Raw genomic sequence first — 25,474 nt, 5'->3', positions numbered from 1 at the left:
TTCACTAATCCTATCTTCTGTCTCCATTATTCTACTATTTGTTGCCTCCAGAGTGCATTATTCATTATATATTGACTCTTTTTCATTTCTTCTAGGTCCTTGTTAAACCTTTCTTGCATCTTCTCAGTCCTTGTCTCCAGGCTATTTATCTGTGATTCCATTTTTATTTCAAGATTTTGGATCAATTTCACTATCATTATTCGGAATTCTTTATCAGGTAGATTCCCTACCTCTTCCTCGTTTGTTTGGTTTGGTGGGCATTTATCCTGTTCCTTTTCCTGCTGGGTATTCCTCTGTCTCTTCATCTTGTTTATATTGCTGTGTTTGGGGTGGCCTTTCTGTGTTCTGGCAGTTTGTGGAGTTCTCTTTATTGTGGAGTTGCCTCGCTGTGGGTGGGGTTGCACGGGTGGCTTGTCAAGGTTTCCTGGTTAGGGAAGCTTGTGTCAGTGTTCTAGTGGGTGGAGCTGGGTTTCTTCTCTCTGGAGTGCAATGAAGTGTCCAGTAATGAGCTATGAGATGTCAATGGGTTTGGAGTAACTTTGGGAAGCCTGTATATTGAAGCTCAGGGATGTGTTCCTGTGTTGCTGGATAATTTGCTTGGTATGTCTTGCTCTGGAACTTGTTGGCCCTTGGGTGGTGCTTGGTTTCAGTGTAGGTATGGAGGCGTTTGATGAGCTCCTGTCAATTAATATTCCCTGGAGTCAGGAGTTCTCTGGTGTTCTCAGGATTTGGACTTCAGCCACCTGCTTCTGGTTTTCATTCTTATTTTTACAGTAGTCTCTAGACTTCTCCATCTATTCACACTGTTGATAAAACATCTAGGTTAAATATGAAAAGTTTCTCCACAGTGAGGGACACCCAGAGAGGTTCACAGAGTTACATGGAGAAGAGAAGAGGGAGGAGGGAGTTAGAGGTAACCCGAATGAGATGAGGTGGAATCAAAAGAGCAGAGAGCAAGCTAGTCAGTAATCACTTCCTTATGTGCGCTCCACAGTCTGGACCGCTAAGAGATGTTCAGGGAGTTACACAGAGAAGAGAAGAGGGAGGAAGGAGACAGAGGTGGCCAGGAGGATAAAAGAAGGGAATCCAAAGGAGAGAGACAGATCCAGCCAGTAATCAGTTCCCTAAGTGTTCTCCAATGTCTGGAACACACAGAGATTCACAGAGTTGGGTAGAGAAGAGAAGAGGGAGGGAGGAGATAGAGGCGACCTGGTGGAGAAAAAGAGTCCAAAGGGGGGGAGAGCAGTCAAGCCAGTAATCTCGCTCCCAAGTAAAAATGGGTACTGAAGATTACTAGGTTCTTAAAGGTACAAAATTGGTAACAAATACCAAAAAGCAAAAATTAAAAATCTAGAGTAGAGGTTGAATTTTCAAAAATACTATATTAAAGAAAAGAAAAAAAAAACAGTCACAAAAATTATAAATAAATATATATATATATGAAGTTTACTTTAAAAAATAGGGTCTCTCTTTTTTTTTTTTTTTGCAAAGTAATAGGTTATAAAAATGAAAATTAAAGGAGTAATAGGGGACTTAAAATTTTTAAAAATTAAAAAAAAAAAGAATGATAGTAAAAATAGTAAAAATATATCTAGGACTTTCTCTGGTGTTGTTGTGGGCAGTGTGGGGTCAGTTCATTTTCGGATAGTTCCTTGGTCCAGCTTATATTTCTCAAGATCTATAGGCCCCTTCCTATGTATTCGGTACTAATGACAGGGTTTTAATCTATTGCACCTGTCACTTCCAAGGCTGTTCCCTTGGTTTTAGCTTCTGTTTGCTGGTCTCTTCAGTGTCTGATTTCTGCCCTGACACAAGGGGGCGGTGGTGAACACTTTTTTAGGCTCACTTGTTCAGTCATGCTGTTGGGAGGGAGGGGCGCTGCAAACAGATTAACATTGGCATGTGCTCGCAGTGTCTCAGCCACACTGGGCCTGCTCCGGCTCACGGCACGTGTGCCCTCCCTGCCCACACTGCTCAGGCTCTAGGTTGCTCTGCCGGGAACCGTCTGAGGCCGGCCGTGGGCTGCATGCACCTCCCAGGTCTAAGCCGCTCAGGTTCAGGTACTCAGGTAGTCCTCAGAGGCCCAGACTCACTGGGCCTGCATTTTGTGCCCTTCCCAGGTCCGAGCAGCTCAGGTGATGAGGTGTTTGGCGAGCCCAGTTGCTGCGACTTATCGCCTCCTCCGTCCCTGCCACTCAGTTTTCTGGGTGTACAACCAGTGCACCTTCTCAGGTGGATGTTGACCGTCCAGAACCCCAAGAAGTCTTAGTTAGCAAAGAAGCCTGCTTGCAGTTTGATAGATAATGTCTCTCTGGGGCTGTGATTGCCCGCTTCCAGCTCTGGCTGCCTGTCACCGGAGGGGGGTGATGGGCCGGTCTGCAGCTGGCTAGCTCTGCTCAGTCCTTTGTTCTGTGAGTGGGCCTGCGGTGTCTTAGGTTAGGGCTTTTCGCGTGGTAGCTATCCCACAGTCTGGTTTGCTAGCCCATGTTAGTTCCCTCAGATTGCTCTTGGGGCATTCAGTCCTGGTCCTTACTCTAAGCAGTGCAGCCCGCGCCTCCCTGCCCAGCCCCTGCTTGCTAGTGGCCAGCGCAGGCATCTGCGCTTCTTCTCCGCTGGGGGAGTTACCCTTGGGCTCGTAATCTGTGGGTTTTAATTATTTATTTATTTTTCCTCCCTGTTATGTTGCCCTCTGTGGTTCCAAGGCTCTCCACAGACTCGGCACTGAGAGTGTTTCCTGGTGTTTGGAAACTTCTCTCTTTTTAAGACTCCCTTCCCGGGACGGAGCTCCATCCCTACCTCTTTTGTCTCTTTTTTTGTCTTTTATAGTTTTTCCTACCTCCTTTTGAAGACACTGGGCTGCTTTTCTGGGTGCCTGATGTCCTCTGCCGGCATTCAGAAGTTTTTTTTGTGGAATTTATTCAGCGTTTAAATGTCCTTTTGATGAATTTGTGGGGGAGAAAGTGGTCTCCCCGTCCTATTCCTCCTCCGCCATCTTAGGACCGCCCCTGTCGGATTTCTTTTATCTGCATCTTATAGCTTTCTGCATGTAGGCCTTTTGTCTCTTTAGGTACATTTATTCCTAAATATTTTATTCCTCTTGTTGCCATGGTGAATGGGGTTGTTTCCTTAATTTTTCTTTTTGATTTTTCATTGTTAGTGTGTAAGAACGCAATGGATTTGTATATTAATTTAATATCTTGTGACTTTACTGTATTCATTGTTGTTTACAATACTGTATATACTGTATTCATTCATACTGTAGTGATTTTCTGGTGGCTTCTTTAGGGTTTTCTATACAGAGAATCAAGTCATCTGCGAACAGTGAGCATTTTACTTCTTCTTTTCCATTCTGGATTCCTTTAATTTATTTTTCTGATTGCTGTGGCTAGGACTTCCAAAATTATGTTGAATAATAGTGGGGAGAGTGGGTACCCTTGTATTGTTCCTGATTTTAGAGGAAATGCTTTTGATTTTTCACCACTGAGGATAATGTTTGCTTTGGGTTTCTCATATATGGCCTTTATTATGTGAGGTATGTTGCTTCTATGTCTATTTTTGGAGAGTTTTTTTTTTTTTATCATAAATAGGTGTTGAATTTTGTCAAAGGCTTTCTTTGCATCTTTTGAGATGATCGTATGGTTCTTATTTTTCAATTTGTATCACATTGATTGATTTGTATATATTGGAGAATCCTTACATCCCTGGAATAAAAACCACTTGATCATGATGTATCATCTTTTTAATGTATTGTTGAGTTCTGTTGGCTATAATTTTGTTGAGGATTTTTGCATCTATGTTCATCAGTGATGTTGGCCTATAATTTTCTTTTTTTGTGGCATCTTTGTCCATTTTTTTGGTATCAGGGTGATGGTGGCCTCGTAGATGGGTTTGAGAGTTTTCCTTCCTCTGCAATTTTATGGAAGAGTTGAGCAGGACAGGTGTTAGCTCTTCTCTATACTTTTGGTGGAATTTTCCTGTGAAGCCATTTGGCCCTGGGCTTTTGTTTGTTGGAAGATTTTTTATTACAGTTTCAATTTCTGTGCTTGTGATTGATCGGTCCATATTTTCTGTTTCTTCCTGGTTCAGTTTTGGAAGGTTATACTTTTCTAAGAATTTGTCCATATCTTCCAAGTTGTCCATTTTATTGGCACATAGTTGTTTATAGTAGTCTCGTATGATCCTTGGTTAGGAGAATTTTAATAGTAGGTAAAGTGTATTAAAGTCTCCATCCCATCATGACCCCATCTGACAAGTTCCTGCCCACTTATCATTGTTTTTTGACTTCTTAAGTGTCTTTCCAGGATTTCTTTATGCATATGTGGAACTATGTGTTTTGTTTTTTTTTTCTTACCGCTTTTACACAAATGGTGGTGTGTTCTATGCACTGTTCTGTATCTTGACTTTTTCCTTAATGTGTCTCAGAGACATGTCCATGTCAGTATCTGGAGAGTTTCTTTTTAAAAAATAACTGTGTAGTATTGCATTGGATGAATTTATTCAACTATTTCCTTGTTGATGGATATTTAGATTATTTCCATTCCTTTGTTAAAATAAACAGTGCTTCCATGAATAATCTTATAGACATTTTTTCATGCATGAAAGTGAATCTGTAGGATATATCCTTAGGAGTGGAATTGTTGGCTCAAAGGACATACACATACGTTTGCAGCTTTGATAGATATTTTCAAATTGCTTCCCAAAGGAGTTTTTCCAGTTATACTGCTACAAGTCTCACAGATATACACTATTGACAAATTTGGGAGGGTGCCTATCTTTTTAAGAAACAGACAGGATAGTTTAAATTTCTGGTTTTCTGTATGAGTGATGTTGATACCTTTCATATATTTAATAACTCATTTTCCATTTTTGTGAATTGTCTCTTCCAGTCCTTCGCTCTTTTTACTATTTCACTGTTGGACTTCTGATCTTTTCTCTGGTTGATTTGTAAGAGATTATATTTTATATTTTTTTCCCAATTTATTTTCTTTTAATTTTTCCTATAGTTTTTATGTCAGAAAGTGTTGTTATTATTTGGTTAAATTTAGCAATCCATTAAAGGTATTTCTGGCTTCTGGTTGTTGAAGAGCCTGATCCTAGGCCTTGTCTATCCATCCTTTATATACTAGTTTCCATTTGCTAATTCCAAACTCCCACAGCATCCCTTCACCATCTCCCCACCCCCTTGGCAAACAGAAGTCTGTTCTGTTTATCTGTGAGTCTGTTTCCATTTCATGGATAATTCATGTATGTCATATTTTAGATGTCACATATGTGATATCATATGATATTTTTCTCTTTACTTGACTTAGTATGATAACCTCTGTCCATCCATGTTGCTGCAAATGCCATTCTTTCATTCTTTTTTACATTTGAGAAGGCTTTCTTGCATTTCTAAAAAGTAGTTTTATCACCCAGGTGTTTGTCCCTGGAGACTTTAGTCCTACACTTTCTTTGAAAAGTATTTGAGAGGTCTTTCACGTCTCTGTTTTAATGTATAGATCACGTCTCCATTCCTTCTATTGAAGAACTGGACCACTTGACCTTTAGGGTTTACCACTGTGACTTTCGCTGATTGCACACTCATCGTGCAGCTCAATAGTCCCTCTGTGTTCATTACCTTGTTTAAAAACAGCTTTATTGAAGTATAACTTACATACTATAACTGCACATATCTAATGTGTACAGTTTGATACCATATACCCATGATACCCATGAAACACCACCAGCATCAGGAGAGTAAACACATTTATTACCCCAGAGTTCCCTGTGGCCCTCTGTAATTTCCTCCTTCTCCCACTCATATCTCCTCCGCAAATAATACCTGCTTTCTGTCATTCTAGGTGAGTTTGTGTTTTCTGAGATTTTATGCAAATGGAATCATGCAACATACATTCTGGTTTTTGCCTGGCCTCTCCCACTCAGCATAGTTACTTTGAGACTCGTCTGTATTGTTGCATGTATTGATAGCTCCTCCTTTTTATTGCTCAGTAGTGATCCACTGCATGGGTCTCCACTGTCCACTCTTGTTTATCCATTCACTCATTGATCGAAGTCTGGATTGTTTCCAGTTTTGTGTCCCTTGCATTTCTTGCAAATTGGCAGCTGGATCCAGAGATTTGGCAGACTCAGGTTCAGCCTGTAGAAGGCACAGAACATTCGGTTCCTCTCCTGCTGTGACAGTCACAGCCATAGGTGCTCAATGCCAGCAGCTGTTAATTCATGGGTGGAGTTTCAGGTCTACAACTTATTTTTCATGTATAAGTTGGAACACTCCATAAAGAGCTGCTTCCCCTCATCCTCTACTTGGTTACCTAGTGGTACGCCTCATATAAGGCAGCATAAATCCTGTATTTTTTTCCTTAATTTACCTGTTTTCAAGGGATCCATTCTATCCCTTAATTCTTTGTATAAAATTTGTTTTCTCTTGGGAAACTGGTTATTTCTTCTCTTCTGTTATCACTGTTTCGAAATTTCTGATGTATATCAGCATAGGTCTATTTTCTTCCATCAAGGTGGAAGGTTTTCAGTCTTGAAAAACTTTCAGTTCTAGAAAATGGTACACCCTTTTCTTCCTTGATTCCCTTCTTTCCAGTTTATTCTCTTTCTGTGACTTCTCTTGTTCCGATTTCCCACCTGCTGGATTGGTTTTCTGTTTTCTTATCCTTTATCTTTTTGTTCTACATTTTCTGGGAAATTTTCTGAACTTTATTTTCTAACTCTACAGTTCAGCTTATCATTTCTGCCATCAGATTTTTATATTCCAGGAGTGATTTCTTTTCTGTGGTGGTGGTTGGACATAGCTTCCTCTTTTTGTTTCGTGAATGCAGCACCTTCTCCCTGAAAACAATGAGTTTTTAAATAATGTTCTCTTCTAGTACTGTGTCTCTTTTCTACAAGTTATCTGTTTATCTGCTTGTGGGTTTGACTTTTCATTGTAGAGATTTTCTTCGAATGTCTGAGAATCTGTGGATGTGTGGTCATACTTATGAGTAGATCATAATCTGGTAAATTTACTTAAGTGTCAGTGTCTTTCCTATTTCTTCCTGGATTGATCCCTAGAGAAGGATGTTTGGATCTTTATGTTTTGTGAAAATGGTATTCTTGCAATCTAAGTGGGGAAAAGAAGGCTGGGGAGGTCTCAACTTTTAATGTGCATAGTTTTACTCAGAGTCTGTTTTCAGCCTGGTAGCCCTTCATGGTCAACTCTTGCCATAGTCTAGAGACTCTGTGTTCCCCATGCCAGAGAACACCTCCATTCTTATTCCACAGTTTGGGAGAGACTGTTACCTGTTGCATTGAATTGGGGAAGGAATCTCAGATCTGTTTATTTAATTTGCAGGTAATCCTCTTGTTTTTAGCCCCATCTTTGCATCCCTTTTCAAAGCTACCTGGGCCAACAATTCCTTAGTCTTTTGGGGGCCCTGAAGTATAAATTAGATTGCCACTGTGCTTTCTCTGTTGCTGGCATTCTTCAGTCTATTATCAGTATATGACTCATCTGAAGATTTTATTAAAAATGCTGATTGATTCAACAGCTCCAAGTTGGAGCCTGAGATTCTGTATTTATAATAAGCTCCTTGCTGCTGTTGTTTAGTTGCTAAGTCATGTCTGACTCTTCGCAACCCCGTGGAGTGTAGCCCACCAGGCTCCTCTGTCCATGGGATTTCCCAGGTAAGAATACTAGAGTGAGTTGCCATTTTCTTCTCCAAGGGATCTTCCCAACCCAGAGATCGAACCTGAGTCTCCTGCTTGGCGGGCAGATTCTGTTCAATTGAGCCACCTAGGAAGCCCATAGCAAACTCCAATGTGATACTTATGTTCCTGTTCCTGTTTTCTTGGAAAGGAAAGAAACAGCTTCATTGGAGGTTGTGTCATAGTTTATATAGCCAATTTCCTGTTGCTGAATATTTAAATTAATTCTAGATTTTTACTTTTAAATTTAATATTGTGAGATGAAAGCGTTAAAAATAAATAAAACATACCCATTTCCATGTTCGGTTTGAATTTTGAAAGATGTATATTAACTTGTTGAACCACCATCTCAATCCAAATAAATTACATCTTCATCTCTACAAAAAAGTTCCCTGGTGCCTCTGCCCCAGCCTGGCCCTAGGTTTCTACTGATGGTCTGTCTGACCCTATAGATTAGTTCTGCTCTTCTATAATTCCATATAATTGGAATTATACAGTCTGTACTATTTTGTGTTAGGATGTTTTCTTTCAGCATGTTTTTTCAATTTATCCCTGTGTAGCATGTATCAGTACTTTATTCCTTTAGTCCTGTTCTACTGCTATTCTACTTTCTATCCATAAAAAGTATATTCTATGGGTATACTAGCCATTCTTGGTGGCTCAGAGGGTAAAGCATCTGCCTGCAATGCAGGAGACCCAGGTTTGATTCCTTGGTCAGGAAGATCCCCTGGAGAAGGAGATGGCAACCCACTCCAGTACCGTTGCCTGGAAAATCCCATGGATGGAGAAGCCTGGTAGCCTACAGTCCATGGGGTCGCAAGGACTGAGCAACTTCACTTCACTTCATGGGTATACTACTGTTTAGGTGGTGCTAGTGGTGAAGAATCCACCTGCCAATGCAGGAGACAAAAAAAAGACTTGGGTTTGATCCCTGGGTCTTGCCTGAAGAATCCTGTGGACAGAGGAGGAGCCTGATGGGCTGTGGTCCGTAGGGTTGCAAAGAGTCAGCCATCACTGAAGCAACTTAACACACAGTTTGTTTATCCATTCGCCTGTTGGTGGATGTGTGGTGTGGGTTTTGGAGCCATGATGAATCAAGCTGCCACACACGTTTGTGTCCAAGTCTCTCTTTGTGGACATACATCTTCATTTTTCTTGGGTGAATACCTAGGAGGAGGATTATTGGATAAAATGGTAATCAAATGTTAACGATGTTGAGAAATCTGCAAACTGTTTAAACACTTTCAGATTGTTCTACATTCTTGTCAACACACATATTGTCAGTCTTTAAATTTTAGCTCCTCTAGTGGGTATGCAACAGTATCTCATGTGGTCTTTGTTTCCTGAACACGTCTGTTCAGATCTTCGGCCCATTTTTTGAAAGGCTAATTATCTTAGAGTTATAAGAGTCTGTTTTTATTCTGGATCTAAGTCATTGATAAGATAACTCTGAATATCATCTCACTGTAAAGTCTGTAGCTTTTGTTTTTCTTAACTATGCTTTTAAAGAGAAGTAAATATTTGCTTTTTAACTGAGTCCAATTTATCAGCCTGTGTGTGTGCATGAACACATGTGCACATGCTGAGAAAGCCTTGACTACTGTTGTGGATGTCCATTTGTTTCTGAGTCACTAAGTCATGTCCAGCTCTTTGTGGCCCTATGGACTGCAGTGTACTAGGCTTCCCTGTCCTTCACTGTCTCCTAGAGTTGGCTCAAACCAGAGTCCATTGAGTCAATGATGCCATCCAACCATCTCATCTTCTGTCGTCCCCTTCTCCTCCTGCCTTCAGTCTTTCCCAGTATCAGAGTCTTTTCCAGTGAGTCAGCTCTTCACATCAGGTGGCCAAAGTATTGGAGCTGTAGCATCAGTCCTTCCAATGAATATTCAGGGTTGATTTCCTTTAGTATTGACTGGTTTGATGTCCTTGCTGTCCAAGAAGAGTCTTCTCCAACACCACAGTTCAAAAGCATCAATTCTTCGGTGCTCAGCCTTGGTCCAGTGCTCACATCCATACATGACTACTGGAAAAGCCATAGCTTTGACTATTCAGGACATTTGTCAGCAAAGTGATGTCTCTGCTATTTAATACACTGTCTAGGTTTGTCATAGCTTTTCTTCTAAGGAGCAAGAGTCTTTTAATTTCATGGCTGTAGTCACTGTCCACAGTAATTTTGGAGTCCAAGAAGATAAAATCTGTCACTGTTTCCCCCATCTATATGACATGAAGTGTTGGGACCAGATGCGATGATCTTAGTTTTTTGAATGTTGAGTTTTAAGCCAGCATTTTCACTCTCCTTAACCCTCATCAAGAGGCTCTTTAGTTCCTCTTCGCTTTCTGCCATTAGAGTGATATCATCGTATCTGAGTGTTGGTATTTCTTTCCGCAGTCTTGATTCTAGCTTGTCATTCATCCAGCCCAGCGTTTCACATGATGTACTCTGCATGTAAGTTAAATAAGCAGGGTGACAATGTATCCTTGACATACTCCTTCCCCGGTTTGGAACCAGTCCATTGTTCCATGTCCAATTCTAACTGTTGCTTCTTGATCTGCGTACAGGTTTCACAGGAGACAGGTAAGGTGGTCTGATATTCCCATCTCTAGGCATTTTCCACAGTTTGTTGTGATCTACACAGTCAAAGACTTTACTGTAGTCAGTGAAGCAGAAGTAGATATTTTTCTGGAATTCTCTTGCTTCTATGATCCAGCAGATGTTGACAATTTGATCTCTGATTTCTCTACCTTTTCTAAATCCACTTTGAACATCTGGAAGTTCTTGGTTCACATACTGTTGAAGCCTAGCTTGAAGGATTTTGAGCATTACCTTGCTAGCATGTGAAATGAGCGCAATTGTATGGTACTTTGAACATTCTTTGGCATTGCCCTTCTTTGGAATTGGAGTGAAAGCTGACCTTTTTCAGTCTTGCAGCTACTGCTGAGTTTTCCAAATTTGCTGGCATATTGAATGCAGCACTTAACAGCATCATCTTTTAGGATTTGAAATAGCTCAGCTGGAATTCCATCACCTCCACTAGCTTTGGGTCACGCTCCCCCAAATTCTTATCTATCTGAAATGCAACTTCATTTGGAAATAGGTTTTTGCAGATGTAATGAAGATAAGCTCATACCAGAATAAGGAGGGCCCTGAATGCAGTGACCAGGGTTCTTACAAGAAGAGGGGAGGACACACAGAGACAACACAGGGGAGCAGTCCGTGTGAAGATGGAGGCAGAGACAGGTGTCCCGCGGGTGCAAGCCGAGGAGTGCCATGAGTCTCCAGAGACTGCAAGAGGCAGGGAAGGATGCTCCTCTAGAGCTGTAAGGAAGCACAGCCGTGCTGAGACCTTGATTTCAGGTTTCTGGCCCCCAGAACTGTGAGAAAATTAATTTCTGTTGTTGTGACTACCCAGTGGTAATTTTTTATGGCAGCCCTTGGAAACTAATACACCTACTGGGATCACAAAGATCTTCTGTATTCTTCTACAAATTTCAGCTTCACTTCTACAGTTAGCCTTATAATCCATTTGGAGTTTATTTTTGTGGATATGGATATATCCATATGGATATCCATTTTCCAGCACCATTTTTAGAAAATACTATCCTTCCCCTTCTTAATTAACTTGTCCTTTTATTGAGAATCAACTGACCATAAATGTGTGAGTCTACTGGATTCTCTTCTGGTCCATTGATTTATAGAACTATCCTTACAGAAATGCTGCTCAGTTGTTGCCGACTCTATGTGACCCCATGGAATGTAGCCCTTCAGGCTTCTCTGTCCATTGAATTTTCCAGGGAAGAATACTGGAGTGTGTTGCCATTTCCTACTCCAAGGAATCTTTCCAACCCAGAGATCGAACCTGTGTCTGTTGTGTCTCCTGCATTGGTAGGCGGATTCTTTACCACTGGGAATCCCATCCTTATGCTAATGCTGCTGCTACTAAGTCACTTCAGTCGTGTCTGACTGTGTGTGACCCTGTGGACAGCAGCCCACCAGGCTCCTCTGTCCCTGGGATTCTCCAGGCAAGAATACTGGAATGGGTTGCCATTTCCTTCTCCAATGCATGCATGCATACATGCTAAGTCACTTCAGTCCTGTCTGACTGTGTGTGACCCTGTGGACAGCAGCCCACCAGGCTCCTCTGTCCCTGGGATTCTCCAGGCAAGAATACTGGAATGGGTTGCCATTTCCTTCTCCAATGCATGCATGCATACATGCTAAGTCACTTCAGTCCTGTCTGACTGTGTGTGACCCTGTGGACAGCAGCCCACCAGGCTCCTCTGTCCACTGGATTCTCTAGGCAAGGATACTGGAGTGGGGTGCCATTTTCTTCTCCCCCTTATGCTAATACTCCCTTTTTATTTCTGTACCTTTATAACAGTTCTTAAAATCAGGTAATGTAAGTTCACCAACTTTGTTCTTAAAAATTATTTTGGCTCTGTTGGGTCCTTTATATTTCCATATAAATTGTAGAATCAGCTTGCCAATTTCTACAAAAAAACTTGCTGAGTCTTACAATCCATCATAAATGCCTTCATTGATTTAGATCTTCTTTAATTTCTTTCTGCAATGTCTTTATTTATAAGCGTAAAGGGCTTTTAAAATTATGTGTGACACAGACAAAATTATATGTCAATACATTTTTGAGGAATTTAACATGTTCTGATTCCTTCCACTGCCAGTCACCATAGTTCCTCCAGTGTTTGAGTCATAATCTTCAAGATAGCCTTTAAAAAGAACTTCTGCTCAGTCCACAGATGTCAGTCCAGAATTCTTTGAGGTCACCTTCTTTGATCTCCAGTGGGATATGGACACACTTCAAAAATTCCCCACCTGTAACCTTTGGGATCCAAAATCACTGCAGATGGTGACTGCAGCCATGAAATTAAAAGACGCTTACTCCTTGGAAGGAAAGTTATGACCAACCTAGATAGCATATTCAAAAGCAGAGATATTACTTTGCCAACAAAGGTCCGTCTAGTCAAGGCTATGGTTTTTCCAGTGGTCATGTATGGATGTGAGAATTGGACTGTGAAGAAAGCTGAGAGCCGAAGAATTGATGCTTTTGAACTGTGGTGCTGGAGAAGACTCTTGAGAGTCCCTTGGACTGCAAGGACATCCAACCAGTCCATCCTAAAGGAGACCAGTCCTGGGTGTTCATTGGAAGGACTGATGCTGAGGCTGAAAATCCAATACTTTGGCTACCTCATGCGAAGAGTTGACTCAGTGGAAAAGACCCTGATGCTGGGAGGGATTGGGGGCAGGAGGAGAAGGGGATGACAGAGGATGAGATGGCTGGATAGCATCACCGACTTGATGGACGTGAGTTTGAGTGAACTCCGGGAGTTGCTGATGGACAGGGAGGCCTGGCATGCTGCGATTCATGGGGTCGCAAAGAGTCGGACACAACTGAGCGACTGAACTGAACCTTTGGGATCCAGTTTTCTCAAGTAATTTATCTTAGGACCATGTTTAGGGTCAGAGGAGACAGATCTGATTGGTTCTTAATTTTGCACACCCTCTAAACATTCATAAAGTTGAAATCATATTCACTCCTAAGCTGTCACATCCTAGGACAGATCACTGGGCTATGCCAGTACCTTTTGAAGTACAGACATTATGTCCTCAAAATGAAAAGTCTTAAAAAAACAAGCCATCCTTGTTTCATGTCAACACTAAAATTAGAGTACTGAATCAATATAATCATTTCTCTCATAGTTTATGCTTTTAAATTATCAACTCTGGAAGCAACCTTTGTGTGTATCAGAACCCACATTACTTGAATCTGTTTTAGGTATCATGTTCCTTCTTATCTGTATCAAAATTGATGCTGAACAGTGAGTTCTAAGTTGCAAAAGAGGATTTAGTTTTGTACCTGTCTATAAGTTTTTGTCCACAAATGATACAAAAGCACACACAAGTGCTATTTCTGAGTGTTTAAGATATTCAGAATACTGTGCTTGCATGTGGCTTGTTAAACTTAGCCCTACGTTTTTCATATTTTTAATGCTATGGAAAATGTGATTTCATTTTCCTATACCACTGGTATATAGAAATTGATTAAAAAAATTAATCTGCAACCTTGCTAAATTCACTTATTTTAGTAGCGCTTACTGCAGACTTTCTAAGTACATGATCATATCACTCATGATTAAAGACAGCTTTACTTCTTTCCCATATACATGCCTTTTATTTCTTCTTAATGACTTCCTGTGTTAGCTAAGACTTCTAATGAAATGTTGAGGAGGGTGGAGGGTGGACATCCTTGCATGGCTCCTGATTGTAGGGGAAAAGCACCACTCTTTCAGCATTTGGCTTTTTCATTGATGCTTTTTATCTGGTTGGGAAGTTCCCTTCTCTTTGTTTTTGTGAGAGTGTTTTTTTTTATCATGTTGGGTTTTGTTAAGTGCCTTTTCTACATCTATTCAGATGATCATATAGTTTTTCTCCTTTATTCTGTTAACATGATGAATTACATTGATTTTCTAGTGTTAAACCAAGATTGCATTAGCTACGGTGTATTAGGTTATATTATTATTTTTGTATATTAATGAATTTAATTTCATAGCATATGTTTTGTTAAGGATTTTTGCCTCATATTCTTGAGGGATGGTACTTTGTAACTCAGTTTTCTTGAAATGTCTTTGCTTTGGTCTTGTAAAGTAAGTTGGAAGGTGTTTCTCTCTTCTGTTCTCTTTGGTATTTCTTCCTTAAATGTTTGGCAGAATTCATCTGTGCAAACATCTGAGCCTAAAATTTTCTTTGTGGGAAGGTTTTTAAGTACAAAATCAATTTCTTTAATAGGAGTTTTAAAAACTGTGTTGATATATTTATTTTTACTAGGTTGGGTCTTCATCACTGCACAGGCTTTTCTCTAGTTGCAGCACAGGGGGCTGCTCGCTAGTTGCAGTGCAAGGGCTTCTCATCAGGGCCGCTTCTCTTGTTGCCAATATCAGGCTCCAGAACACGTGGGCTCAGTAGTTGCGGCTGAACGCACTGCTCACGGGGCTTCAGTCGCTACGGCTCCTGTCACGGGGCTTCAGTCGCTATGGCTCCTGTGCTCTGGAGCTTGCTGCTTAGCCCATGGGATCTTCCCAGATCAGGGATTGAACTCGTGTCTCCTGCATTGTCAGGCGACTTCTCTACCACTGAGCCACCGGGAAGCCCTATGAGCCCTATTTTTTTAAGGGATCTTTTTGAATGAGTTTTGGTAGGTTATGTCTTTCCAGAAATTTGTGTGTTTCATCACAGTTGTCTCATTTATTGGAATAAAATTATTCTCAATAGTCCCCTATTATCTTTATAATATTTGTAGGATCTGTACTGAGGCCCTCTCTTTCCTAATTTTCCTAAGTGTCTTTCTCAGTTTGGTTGGAGGTTTACAGTTTTATTGTTTTTTTTTTGTTTGTTCGTTTCAAAGAACCAGCTTTTGACTGTTTTTTCTGTTGTGTTTTAAAATTTCTGTTGTTTTCTGCTCTTTATTATAGCCTTCCCTTGGTTACTTTGGGATTTACTTTACTCTTTTTTTTTGGCCGCACTGTGAACCATGTGAGATCTTAGTTCCCTGACCAGGGATTGAACCTAGACCCTCAGCAGAAAGAGTGCAGAGTCCTAATCTGCACTCCAGGGAACTCCCTTACTTTTCTTTTTCTTAAGGTGAAAATTTGGGTCACTGAGTCAAGACCTTCTCTTCCAATATAGGCCAATATAAGAATGTCAGAACAACACAGTGCAAAAGCAATTAGTTTAGTGGAAATTAAAACTGAATTTTTATTTTCCTGATTTTCTTATATTTGCATTGCTGCTTTTCAAAATTATTTTTTCTACTATAGATTTATAAATTCTGATAATATAAATAATACATGCTATTCCTTAAGGAAATGTTAAGGGTCCAGAGAATTACAAGGCATTTTAAGTGTCAGGATAGGCCATAACATATAATCATGAATCCTTCCAGCTTGATATAACTGTCTCCTTGCTTACACTGTCCATCCGTTCTGAATCCCCGGGGGCTTTGCTGCTCTGCCGCACACAGTCACTCAAGAACCCGGGTTGACAGGTCCCACTGTGTAGAGCTATACTGTCTGGAATACATGCCATCGATTCCCTGTGTAACCTGAGGAAGAGTACCCTGAGGGACTCTGCTCTGTTCCTATGGGTACCAGTAATCTACATAGTCACTCTTACTTGGAAAGCTCGTCCACATAAGTTAGATCCCCTTCTACATTTCCAGTTGTGAGCTGAGCCATAATTGTGGCTTCCTGAAGAGTTTGAAGTCAGACAAGGTTAAACTTCAAGCTTTAACAGTTAACAGTCATGCATCCCAGGGAAATGTGCTGGTTAACCCCCGAGCGTTTCCTCATAGGAAAAAATGCCTACTTTTCATGATGCTAGTAAGGCTTAGGAAAAAAGTATGTGAAAATGCTGGACCAGGCTAATACATTATTTCTCCCACAGGCTTTCTTCGCTCAGGAGGTTCAGCAAATCCAGCTACAGCCTAATCTAATTTTCTGTATAACAATAGACCAGAATGTTAGCTGTGCTCATCTTCCCATCCTGTTAATGCAGACGGTTTTGTTAAATTTTTCTGTGATTGTGTAACACAGCTATTTGATTGTAATAATGCTATGAAGTTATATACCTTTTTTGTTTTACTCTCAAACTTTCATTAATGTACAGCAGACTCTACAAAAGCTACATGTGTGATATTGCAGCTGGTTTTTATAGATGAGAATTCAGCTGCCTGCTGTTGAGCCAGATACTGAAGTAATTTGTGAAATGTGAAAGAGTGCAACTGTGCTCACTCAGTTTTTCTGTTTGGGAAAAGAATTTTTCACTTAAAAAAAATGTTATGTTAACATGAAACAAGTGTCAAAAGGTCCTGAAACAAAACAATTGAGAACTGCTAGTTAGGCTCTGAACCTGTGGGTGAAGACTGCCGTGTGAGCAGGATTCCTGTTATCCACACTTGTATCTCAGGGTCTTTGATGACTTCATCCAAGTATCAGGGTCTCCAGCAGTGATACAGAACCCGCCTGCCAGTGCAGGAGACCCAAGAGACTCAGGTTCAATTCCTAGGCCAGGAAGATCCCCTGGAGGAGGAAATGGTAACCCACTCCAGTATTCTTGCTTGGAGAATCCCATGGACAGAGGAGCCTGGCGGGCTACAGTCCATGGTGTCTCAAAGAGTTGGACATGCAGAAAGAAAAACACCAATATGGTACATTAATGCATACATATGGAATTTAGAAAGATAGTAACGATGACCCTATATGCAAGACAGCAAAAGAGACACAGATATAAAGAACAGACTTTTGGACTCTGGGAGAAGGTGAGGGTGGGATGATTTGAGAGAATAGCATTGAAAGATGTATATTACCATATGTGAAATAGATCACCAGTCCAGGTTCGATGCATGAAACAGGGCACTCAAAGCCAGTGCACTGGGACAACCCTGAGGGATGGGATGGGGAGGGAGGTAGGGGGGTGTTCAGGATGGGGGACACATGTCCACCCATGGCTGATTCACATTAATCTATGGCAAAAACTACTACAATATTGTAAAGTAATTAGCCTCCAATTAAAATAATTTTTAAAAACATTAAAAAAAAACTGAACACATGTGCACACACACACACACACATAATCTAAGTATCTCTTTTCTTCCTTTTGCTGGAAAAAAGATTATAAACAATTAGTTACTTGCTCTAATCTCACAAATAGTTTTTCTAAGCAGAGATCTGGAGGCAGTTGCACTGAGCTGCAATTATTTAGATGGCTATTAATCATGGTTATTTTTGTTTTCTTTCACCACAGCTTATTTGCATGGCGTTTTGGTGTGCCAGGAACAAAAAATAAGATAATTAAAGGCAGTGAAACTGAAGTAAAATAGGAAGATCATCAGCCAAGAAGGGCCTATTGGAGGAAGCAGAGTAAGTATAGTGTGTCATTAAGAATTCGTTGGGTTGTATTAATACGTGGGAAAGCAGAGATTGGGTCAGTGAAAAGAAATAATGTTTTGTTTCTCTCAGGCCTAGGCTGCTAATACTTCTAAACTGGCCAGATCACACAGCAAGCCCAAAGATGCCTTGAAAAGGACTTGCACATTAACTTCCTAAGTTGTATAAGAGCATGACTTGATTCATAAGTAGTCTAAAACATCATGCAGGAAAGGATCGTATCTTAATAAATCTGAATCCTAGTAGTCAAGGGAATACTGGGGACAGGTAACCTATCAAAGGACTTTTGTCCAACAAAATACTGCAATTTAAAATACTTTCAGTGGTTTCTGGAGGACGTGGGGTGTAACATTTTCACCTAAGAAAGTTTTGGTTTCCACGTCATTTTCCAACATACTTCCCTTTGACTGCTAAAAAGTAATAAAAATTGCCTTAATTGCTTGTCTTCCCTGGGTCTTGTTTTTCTTGCCTCTGAAGTTTCTTACAGCTCTGTGATTCTCTTACATACGCCATTTTAAACTTGTCTTCTCTCTTCCAGTCTTCTTTTGAAGAGATTCCTGATTTGTGACTCCTTGGCTGGAGCTGCCCTGCCCCTTCCTCTTCTTTGACCCTCCTTCGCCCCTGGGAGACATTCAGGGTTACTTCCCTGCTGTGGGGACCTGTCTTTCTCAAGCAGCTCCCCTCAGAGAGTCAGTGGTGAAGTGGAAACTTGGCAAGCAGTCCTTGGATGTTTCCTACTTAAACACGATTCCTTAGCCATACTTTCTGAGTTTTGGGTAGGAGTTATAAAGGATACAGTCATTTTATACTGATGATTCTTTCTTTTAATCCTAAACATACCTTTTAAAAGTAGGTCTTTATGAACCCATACCATTTCCCTTCCCCTCCCCCATTCCCAACATCTGCTATTTAAAATTAAGCCAGTTCTTTCCTTGGCACAAGGAGGAGTTCATATGGTCTTATCATTCCACCCAGGTTTCCTTACCCAAAGCCAGTAGCATTCGTCAGGGTGGTAGCCATGATTCTGTGCCCTGGTGTATCAAATCTCGAATGGAACTTTTTTGACAGGGTAAAGTTTATAGTGTATTTTGAGTATAGTTTAAAAAAATTGAGCATACACCCAGAACTTGTTTGATTTGTTCTTTCATAACATATTAGAGAAGGCAGTGGCACCCCACTCCAGTACTCTTGCCTGGAAAATCCCATGGACGGAGGAGCCTGGTAGGCTGCAGTCCATGGGGTCACTGAGGGTTGGACACGACTGAGCGACTTCACTTTCACTTTTCACTTTCATGCATTGGAGAAGGAAATGGCAACCCACTCCAGCACTCTTGCCTGGAAAATCTCATGGGCGGAGGAGCCTGGTAGGCTGCAGTCTATGGGTTCGCGAAGAGTCAGACACGACTGAGCAACTTCACACTTTCATTTTATAACATATAGTTATGGAAATAGGTATTGGATGATTTTTATAGTTATCTTTACATATATAGATGTGTGTGTAAATAGGTACATTATTTGTGTGCCTTAATGACAAGGTGATGCTTTCTAAGGCCCACTGGACTTCACATTCCAGGATGTCTGGCTCTAGGTCAGTGATCACACCATTGTGATTATCTGGGTCGTGAAGATCTTTTTTGTTCAGTTCTTCTGTGTATTCTTGCCACCTCTTCTTAATATCTTCTGCTTCTGTTAGGTCCATACCATTTCTGTCCTTCATCGAGCCCATCTTTGCATGAAATGTTCCCTTGGTATCTCTAATTTTCTTGAAGAGATCTCTAGTCTTTCCCATTCTGTTGTTTTCCTCTATTTCTTTGCATTGATCGCTGAGGAAGGCTTTCTTATCTCTTCTTGCTATTCTTTGGAACTCTGCATTCAGATGTTTGTATCTTTCCTTTTCTCCTTTGCTTTTTGCTTCTCTTCTTTTCACAGCTATTTGTAAGGCCTCCCCAGACAGCCATTTTGCTTTTTTGCATTTCTTTTCCATGGGGATGGTCTTGATCCCTGTCTCCTGTACAGTGTCACGAACCTCATTCCATAGTTCATCAGGCACTCTATCTATCAGATCTAGGCCCTTAAGTCTATTTCTCACTTCTACTGTATAATCATAAGGGATTTGATTTAGGTCATACCTGAATGGTCTAGTGATATTCCCTACTTTCTTCAATTTAAGTCTGAATTTGGTAATAAGGAGTTCATGATCTGAGCCACAGTCAGCTCCCGGTCCTGTTTTTGTTGACTGTACTATGAACAAAGCTAGTGGAGGTGATGGAATTCCAGTTGAGCTATTTCAAATCCTGAAAGATGATGCTGTGAAAGTGCTGCACTCAATATGCCAGCAAATTTGGAAAACTCAGCAGTGGCCACAGGACTGGAAAAGGTCAGTTTTCATTCCAATCCCAAAGATAGGCAATCCCAAAGAATGCTCAAACTACCGCACAATTGCACTCATCTCACATGCTGGTAAAGTCATGCTCAAAATTCTCCAAGCCAGGCTTCAGCAATATGTGAACCGTGAACTTCCTGATGTTCAAGCTGGTTTTAGAAAAGGCAGAGGAACCAGAGATCAAATGCCAACATCCGCTGGATCATGGAAAAAGCAAGAGTTCCAGAAAAACATCTATTTCTGCTTTATTGACTATGCCAAAGCCTTTGACTGTGTGGATCACAATCAACTGTGGAAAATTCTGAAAGAGATGGAAATACCAGACCACCTGATCTGCCTCTTGAGAAATCTACATGCAGGTCAGGAAGCAACAGTTAGAACTGGACATGGAACAACAGACTGGTTCCAAATAGGAAAAGGAGTACGTCAAGGTTGTATATTGTCACCCTGCTTATTTAACTTATATGCAGAGTACATCATGAGAAACGCTGGGCTGGAAGAAGCACAAGCTGGAATCAAGACTGTGGGGAGAAATATCAATAACCTCAGATATGCAGATGACACCACCCTTATGGCAGAAAGTGAAGAGGAACTAAAAAGCCTCTTGATGAAAGTAAAGTGGAGAGTGAAAAAGTTGGCTTAAAGCTCAACATTCAGAAAACGAAGATCATGGCATCTGGTCCCATCATTCTATTTCATGGGAAATAGATGGGGAAACAGTGGAAACAGTTTCAGACTTTATTTTTTTGGGGCTCCAAAATCATTGCAGATGTAGATTACAGCCATGAAATTAAAAGACGCTTACTCCTTGGAAGGAAAGTTATGACCAACGTAGATAGCATATTCAAAAGCAGAGACATTACTTTGCCAACAAAGGTCCATCTAATCAAGGCTATGGTTTTTCCTGTGGTCATGTATGGATGTGAGAGTTGGACTGTGAGGAAGGCTGAGCGTCAAAGAATTGATGCTTTTGACCTGTGGTGTTGGAGAAGACTCTTTGAGAGTCCCTTGGACTGCAAGGAGATCCAACCAGTCCATTCTGAAGGAGATCAGCCCTGGGATTTCTTTGGAGGGAATGATGCTAAAGCTGAAACTCCAGTACTTTGGCCACCTCATGCGAAGAGTTGACTCATTGGAAAAGACTGATGCTGGGAGGGATTGGGGGCAAGAGGAGAAGGGGACAACAGAGGATGAGATGGCTGGATGGCATCACTGACTCGATGGACAGGAGTCTGAGTGAACTCCGGGACTTGGTGATGGACAGGGAGGCCTGGTGTGCTGCGATTCATGGGGTCGCAAAGAGTCGGACACGACTGAGCGACTAAACTGCACTGAATGACAAGGTAGATTTATATCCATGAGAGTACGTTAAAGACAAAATTATTCATGATCCTTGTTAAATAACAGTGAGGCAGACTTTAAGACCATTGCAATAGGCATGGGCCCCACAATACTGGGATTTTGCAGTCGGGTGTGGAGGGTAATGTGGAGACTGGACTCAAGCTCAAATGCAATAGAAGTGGGAATTTACAGCCAAGGAAGAAGGTAGGGGTCTGTGAATGGACTATTGCCAAGGAAAACATCAGTGGTGAGGGGGGATTCTGGTTAAACTGACTTATCAGAATTCTTGCCGAAGGCAGGTCAAGGTGGTTAGACATCACCTGAAGGATGGTGAGGCTGAGGAACCTGATCAGACATAGAGAGGGAGAGATTCTGGCTAAACCAACTTAGCAATATTCTTGCTAAGACTGGGTAATGTAAAGACAAATATAAAAGCTTAGAAGTTGGCCTAGTTGAGAAGAGTTGAATTCTCTTCTCAACTAAGAGAGACACTGTCAAATTACAGTTGATTTTGTCAACAGAACTGGTGACCAACCCTCTCCCTTACCAATTTCTTTTCTTTACCCTCAGACAGGATCCTCATAGCTTCCTTGAAATTGTGTTACCTGTTTCTAGGCAATATTTTTTTTTTTACTTCTTAGACTTAATACTCCCTTGTTTTTTTTTTTTTCCCTTAAAGTTTGAGAAATTCAGAAAAACCTGTAAGTGGAATACCATATTAATAACTTGATGTGTACCTTTTCACTTTTTCTGTACATGTATAATATCTTTAAAAATCATGAAGAATTGCTAGGTAAGTGCAAAGGAACAGGAATGGAGTTTGAACAGCTTTACAAGCAGGAAAAAGCAATGATGAAAGAGGAAGTTCAAAGAGGAAGAAATCAGGAAAGGATAGAAGAGAAAGAAGGAAATTCAAGAAACATCCTAAAGACAAAACGCACAGTTGACCCAAAGTTGTTTCTGTAAGACTTCCACCACTGTGTATAACAGCAAGGAAAAAAAAAAACCCAGCCCCAACGGTAACAAAAAACTTACTCATGAATGTCAACAATTAGGGACAGGCTAAAAGTGATACCTCCTTATGATGGGCTATTATGCAGCCATTAAAAATGTTTCTTGGGATAGGAAGACTTAGTTTTCACTCTATATTTTCTACACAATAAATGTTATGCCTTGTGAATGTTACATGTTTAAAAAAAATACCATGATAAATTTCAACAGGAGGTTTACTTAAGTGAAATGCAGGATAAAAAATTATGAAGCTCCACTCCTGTTCCATTAAGCAATTCTTAATGTTTTTCAGGCAACCCTACTTGGTCCCTGCTCCTTCCCTATCTTCTTTCATCTCTCTAGGTGCCACACTTAACAGGTCACATTCCAGAAGATATATCTTTCCTTTACCAATATTCTCATGATTTTCACCTGAACCATCTGTTTTATATCTTTGAGCTTTGGAGATGTATTTACATGATGATCCTGCAGCTAAAAAGCTTTGAAAACAGGTATACTAAAGGGGCCTCATGAGTATCGTCTAAATTTCATGGGCAGAAAAACAAAACCAGGTGATGTCTAGGGTCAGGGTGGGACTGAGTCCACAGCCATCAGTGATTGTTCTGAGTATTCTGATCAGGCTGCTCTTTGAAGCCTGTATTTTGGCTCTGGTAAATAAAGTGTTTATCTAGCTTTTAAAAAATATCTTGAATTTAAACAATTTAAATTGAAATCAGGAAGAGAAGGACATTCAAGAAATTTATCCTAAAAAAATAACTAATTTAAATAAAGCAGTTTGGTTATAAATGTGAGTTCTGACTATGTGCATCTCAAAAGAATGACCAGAGTATATGCATGAATTCTTCTTGATCATATTCTGTGTAAGTGTTCTGTAAGTGTGAGAAATATAAGGTTAATTATTTAGGGAAATGACTGGATTAAAGTAGATTTTTGAGGTGCTTACTTTGTAGTTTTACAGTAGTGCGAACAGCAAGATGGCATCAAGGTTTTCTTTTCACTTTTCTTTGCAGGGATGGAAAATCCAGTGAAGCACTGTTTGATTGTAGCAGCAGGCCTTTGAAATTTAACTCAAAAAATGAGTGCTCTTAATTCAGAGAACTGCTCTTTTCAGTACCAACTGCATCAAACACATCAGCTTCTAGATGGTAACTGTCTGTTACTCTTGATTATACTTGGGAAAATACTGTTAAATATCCTCACATTAGGAATGACAAGGAAAAACACCCATCAAAATTTTTTGGAATATTTTTGCATTTCACTAGCATTTACTGATCTTCTGCTTTTGGTCAATGTTTCTATTATATCTTATTTCAGGGATTTTGTGCTTTTAGGCATTAGGTTTACTAAATACCACATCTGTCTATTTATTCAAATTATTTCTTTTACTTACAGTTTTTTGCATTATCCAGTTTTCCTGATAGCTTGTATAGATTATTACCTGAATTTCTCTAAAGCGACCAAGCTTCCATTTAAGTGTCAAAAAGTATGTTATTTCTTTACAATTATTTTAATTTGGATTTCTGTCCTTACTTATGTTTTGGGAGATCCAGCTATCTACCAAAGCCTGAAGGCACAGAATGTTTACTCTCATCAATGTCCTTTCTATATTGGTGCTCAGAGTTACTGGCTGTCATTTTCCATGGTGACAATTTTACTTATGGGTTTTATAATCTCTTGGTCAGAAGTCATTACCTTGGTACAGGCTGTTAGGATAACTTCCTACATGAATGAGACTATCCTGTATTTTCCCTTTTCATCACACTCTTATACCGTGAACTCTAAGAAAACACTCTTGCCCAAGTTGATTATCTGTTTTCTTGGTACCTGGTTACCATTTGTACTACTTCAAGTAATTATCCTTTTACTTGAAGTACAGATTCCAGCTTACATTGAAATGAACATTCCATGGTTGTACTTTGTCAATAGTTTTCTCATTGCTACAATGTTTTGGTTTAATTGTCACAAACTTAATTTTAGAGACATGGCATTACCTGTGGATCCATTTGTCAACTGGAAATGCTGCTTCATTCCACTTATACTTCATAATTTTGAGCAAATTGAAAAGCCTATATCAGTAATAATTTGTTGATATGTTAAAACTAAAACTTACAGCTACAAGACTAATAATTTTACAAACAGCAAAGAATGAGGCCTTGGGACATATAGTTAACTGAAGCTCTCCCCCGACCCCAAACTTTCATACCTTTTCAGAATGTGTCTTTTGGGGGCTATATTTATTAGTTTTCTTTTTAACAAAATACTTCCAAAAACATATTTATACCTGTTGGCCATACTCATGTTTGTGTTACCCAGAAAACTACTGGATACAAACTGTTATGTAAATCTGAGATTCTTCTGCCAACCTTTCAGATTTAAATAAACATTTTTATTAAACTCAGAGCAAGAAAGTCAAGATTGTTTTCTTTAAATAGTTTAAATATTAACATAAGGATTCGCTCAATTTAAATTTAGCTAATTTTTAAAAATACATCTGTTCTTAATGCAAATATTCCTAAGAGCAGAGTTTTTGTTGCTCACCATAAAGAATTGAGAGTGGTGACTGGGTCTCTTCCATGACATACCAGATTTGTTTTCAGTTGTAACTTAGATCTGTCATAGAATCTGCATGGCAACCTGTAGTCACATTGGCAATATACCACAGTGTGAAAGTAGAATTTATCCGTAGCACTGTTGATGTTGGATAATCCTTTGTTGTGGGAGCTGCCCCATGTACTATATAGGATGTTCCGGAGCACCTCTGCCTTACATCCACCAGATGCCAGTAGAACCTCCTTCCCCAGTCATCACAATCAGTGTCTCCAGAAATTGTCATACTTACCTTGGGCAAGTTCTTGCGTGAGAACTACTGAAGTGAAGCAATCGGAATGGCAGAGTAATCGGAAACTACAAAGACACCATCTAATTTGTCAATGTCTAAATATGCTGCTTCTGTGTTCCTTTCCTTCTTAATGTATGGCTTTCTAACTGACCATACATGGGACTGAGATATTTAAAACTATTTTACTAATTGATTAGTAAAGACTTAAAACTCTCTGCAAATTTTAAATCTGGAAAATGTACTGTTTCTAG

The 25,474-nt window shown here is 40.1% G+C and overlaps 1 protein-coding gene and 1 non-coding gene across 8 annotated transcripts in view; one reads left to right on the top strand and one right to left on the bottom strand.

Moving 5' to 3' along the window:
• The window catches only part of GPR160 (G protein-coupled receptor 160), a 70,076-nt gene extending 45,294 nt beyond the window's left edge, over nucleotides 1-24,782 (top strand). For 4 of the 7 annotated variants that reach the window (XM_059888679.1, XM_059888685.1, XM_059888681.1 and 1 more), the window contains exons 2-4: nucleotides 17,507-17,622; nucleotides 18,188-22,875; nucleotides 23,395-24,782. In XM_059888679.1, the coding sequence (XP_059744662.1) occupies nucleotides 23,460-24,473 (1,014 nt within the window). In that variant the 5' untranslated portion in view covers nucleotides 17,507-17,622; nucleotides 18,188-22,875; nucleotides 23,395-23,459 and the 3' untranslated portion in view covers nucleotides 24,474-24,782. The remainder of the gene's footprint in view (nucleotides 1-17,506; nucleotides 17,623-18,187; nucleotides 22,876-23,394) is intronic. The other 3 variants (XM_003585680.6, XM_015472628.3, XM_002684928.7) reach the window with 3 other exon arrangements.
• Nucleotides 13,489-13,615, bottom strand: LOC112448328 (small nucleolar RNA SNORA40). The gene has a single exon (XR_003036694.1). It is a non-coding gene; the product is annotated as a small nucleolar RNA SNORA40 (small nucleolar RNA).
• Nucleotides 24,783-25,474: the final 692 nt, after the last annotated feature.

The sequence above is a fragment of the Bos taurus genome, chromosome 1, assembly GCF_002263795.3.
Source record: "Bos taurus isolate L1 Dominette 01449 registration number 42190680 breed Hereford chromosome 1, ARS-UCD2.0, whole genome shotgun sequence".
Lineage (NCBI taxonomy): Eukaryota > Metazoa > Chordata > Mammalia > Artiodactyla > Bovidae > Bos > Bos taurus.
The sequence above is the reverse complement of the archived record's forward strand: the minus strand, read 5'-3'. Positions and strand labels throughout refer to the sequence as shown.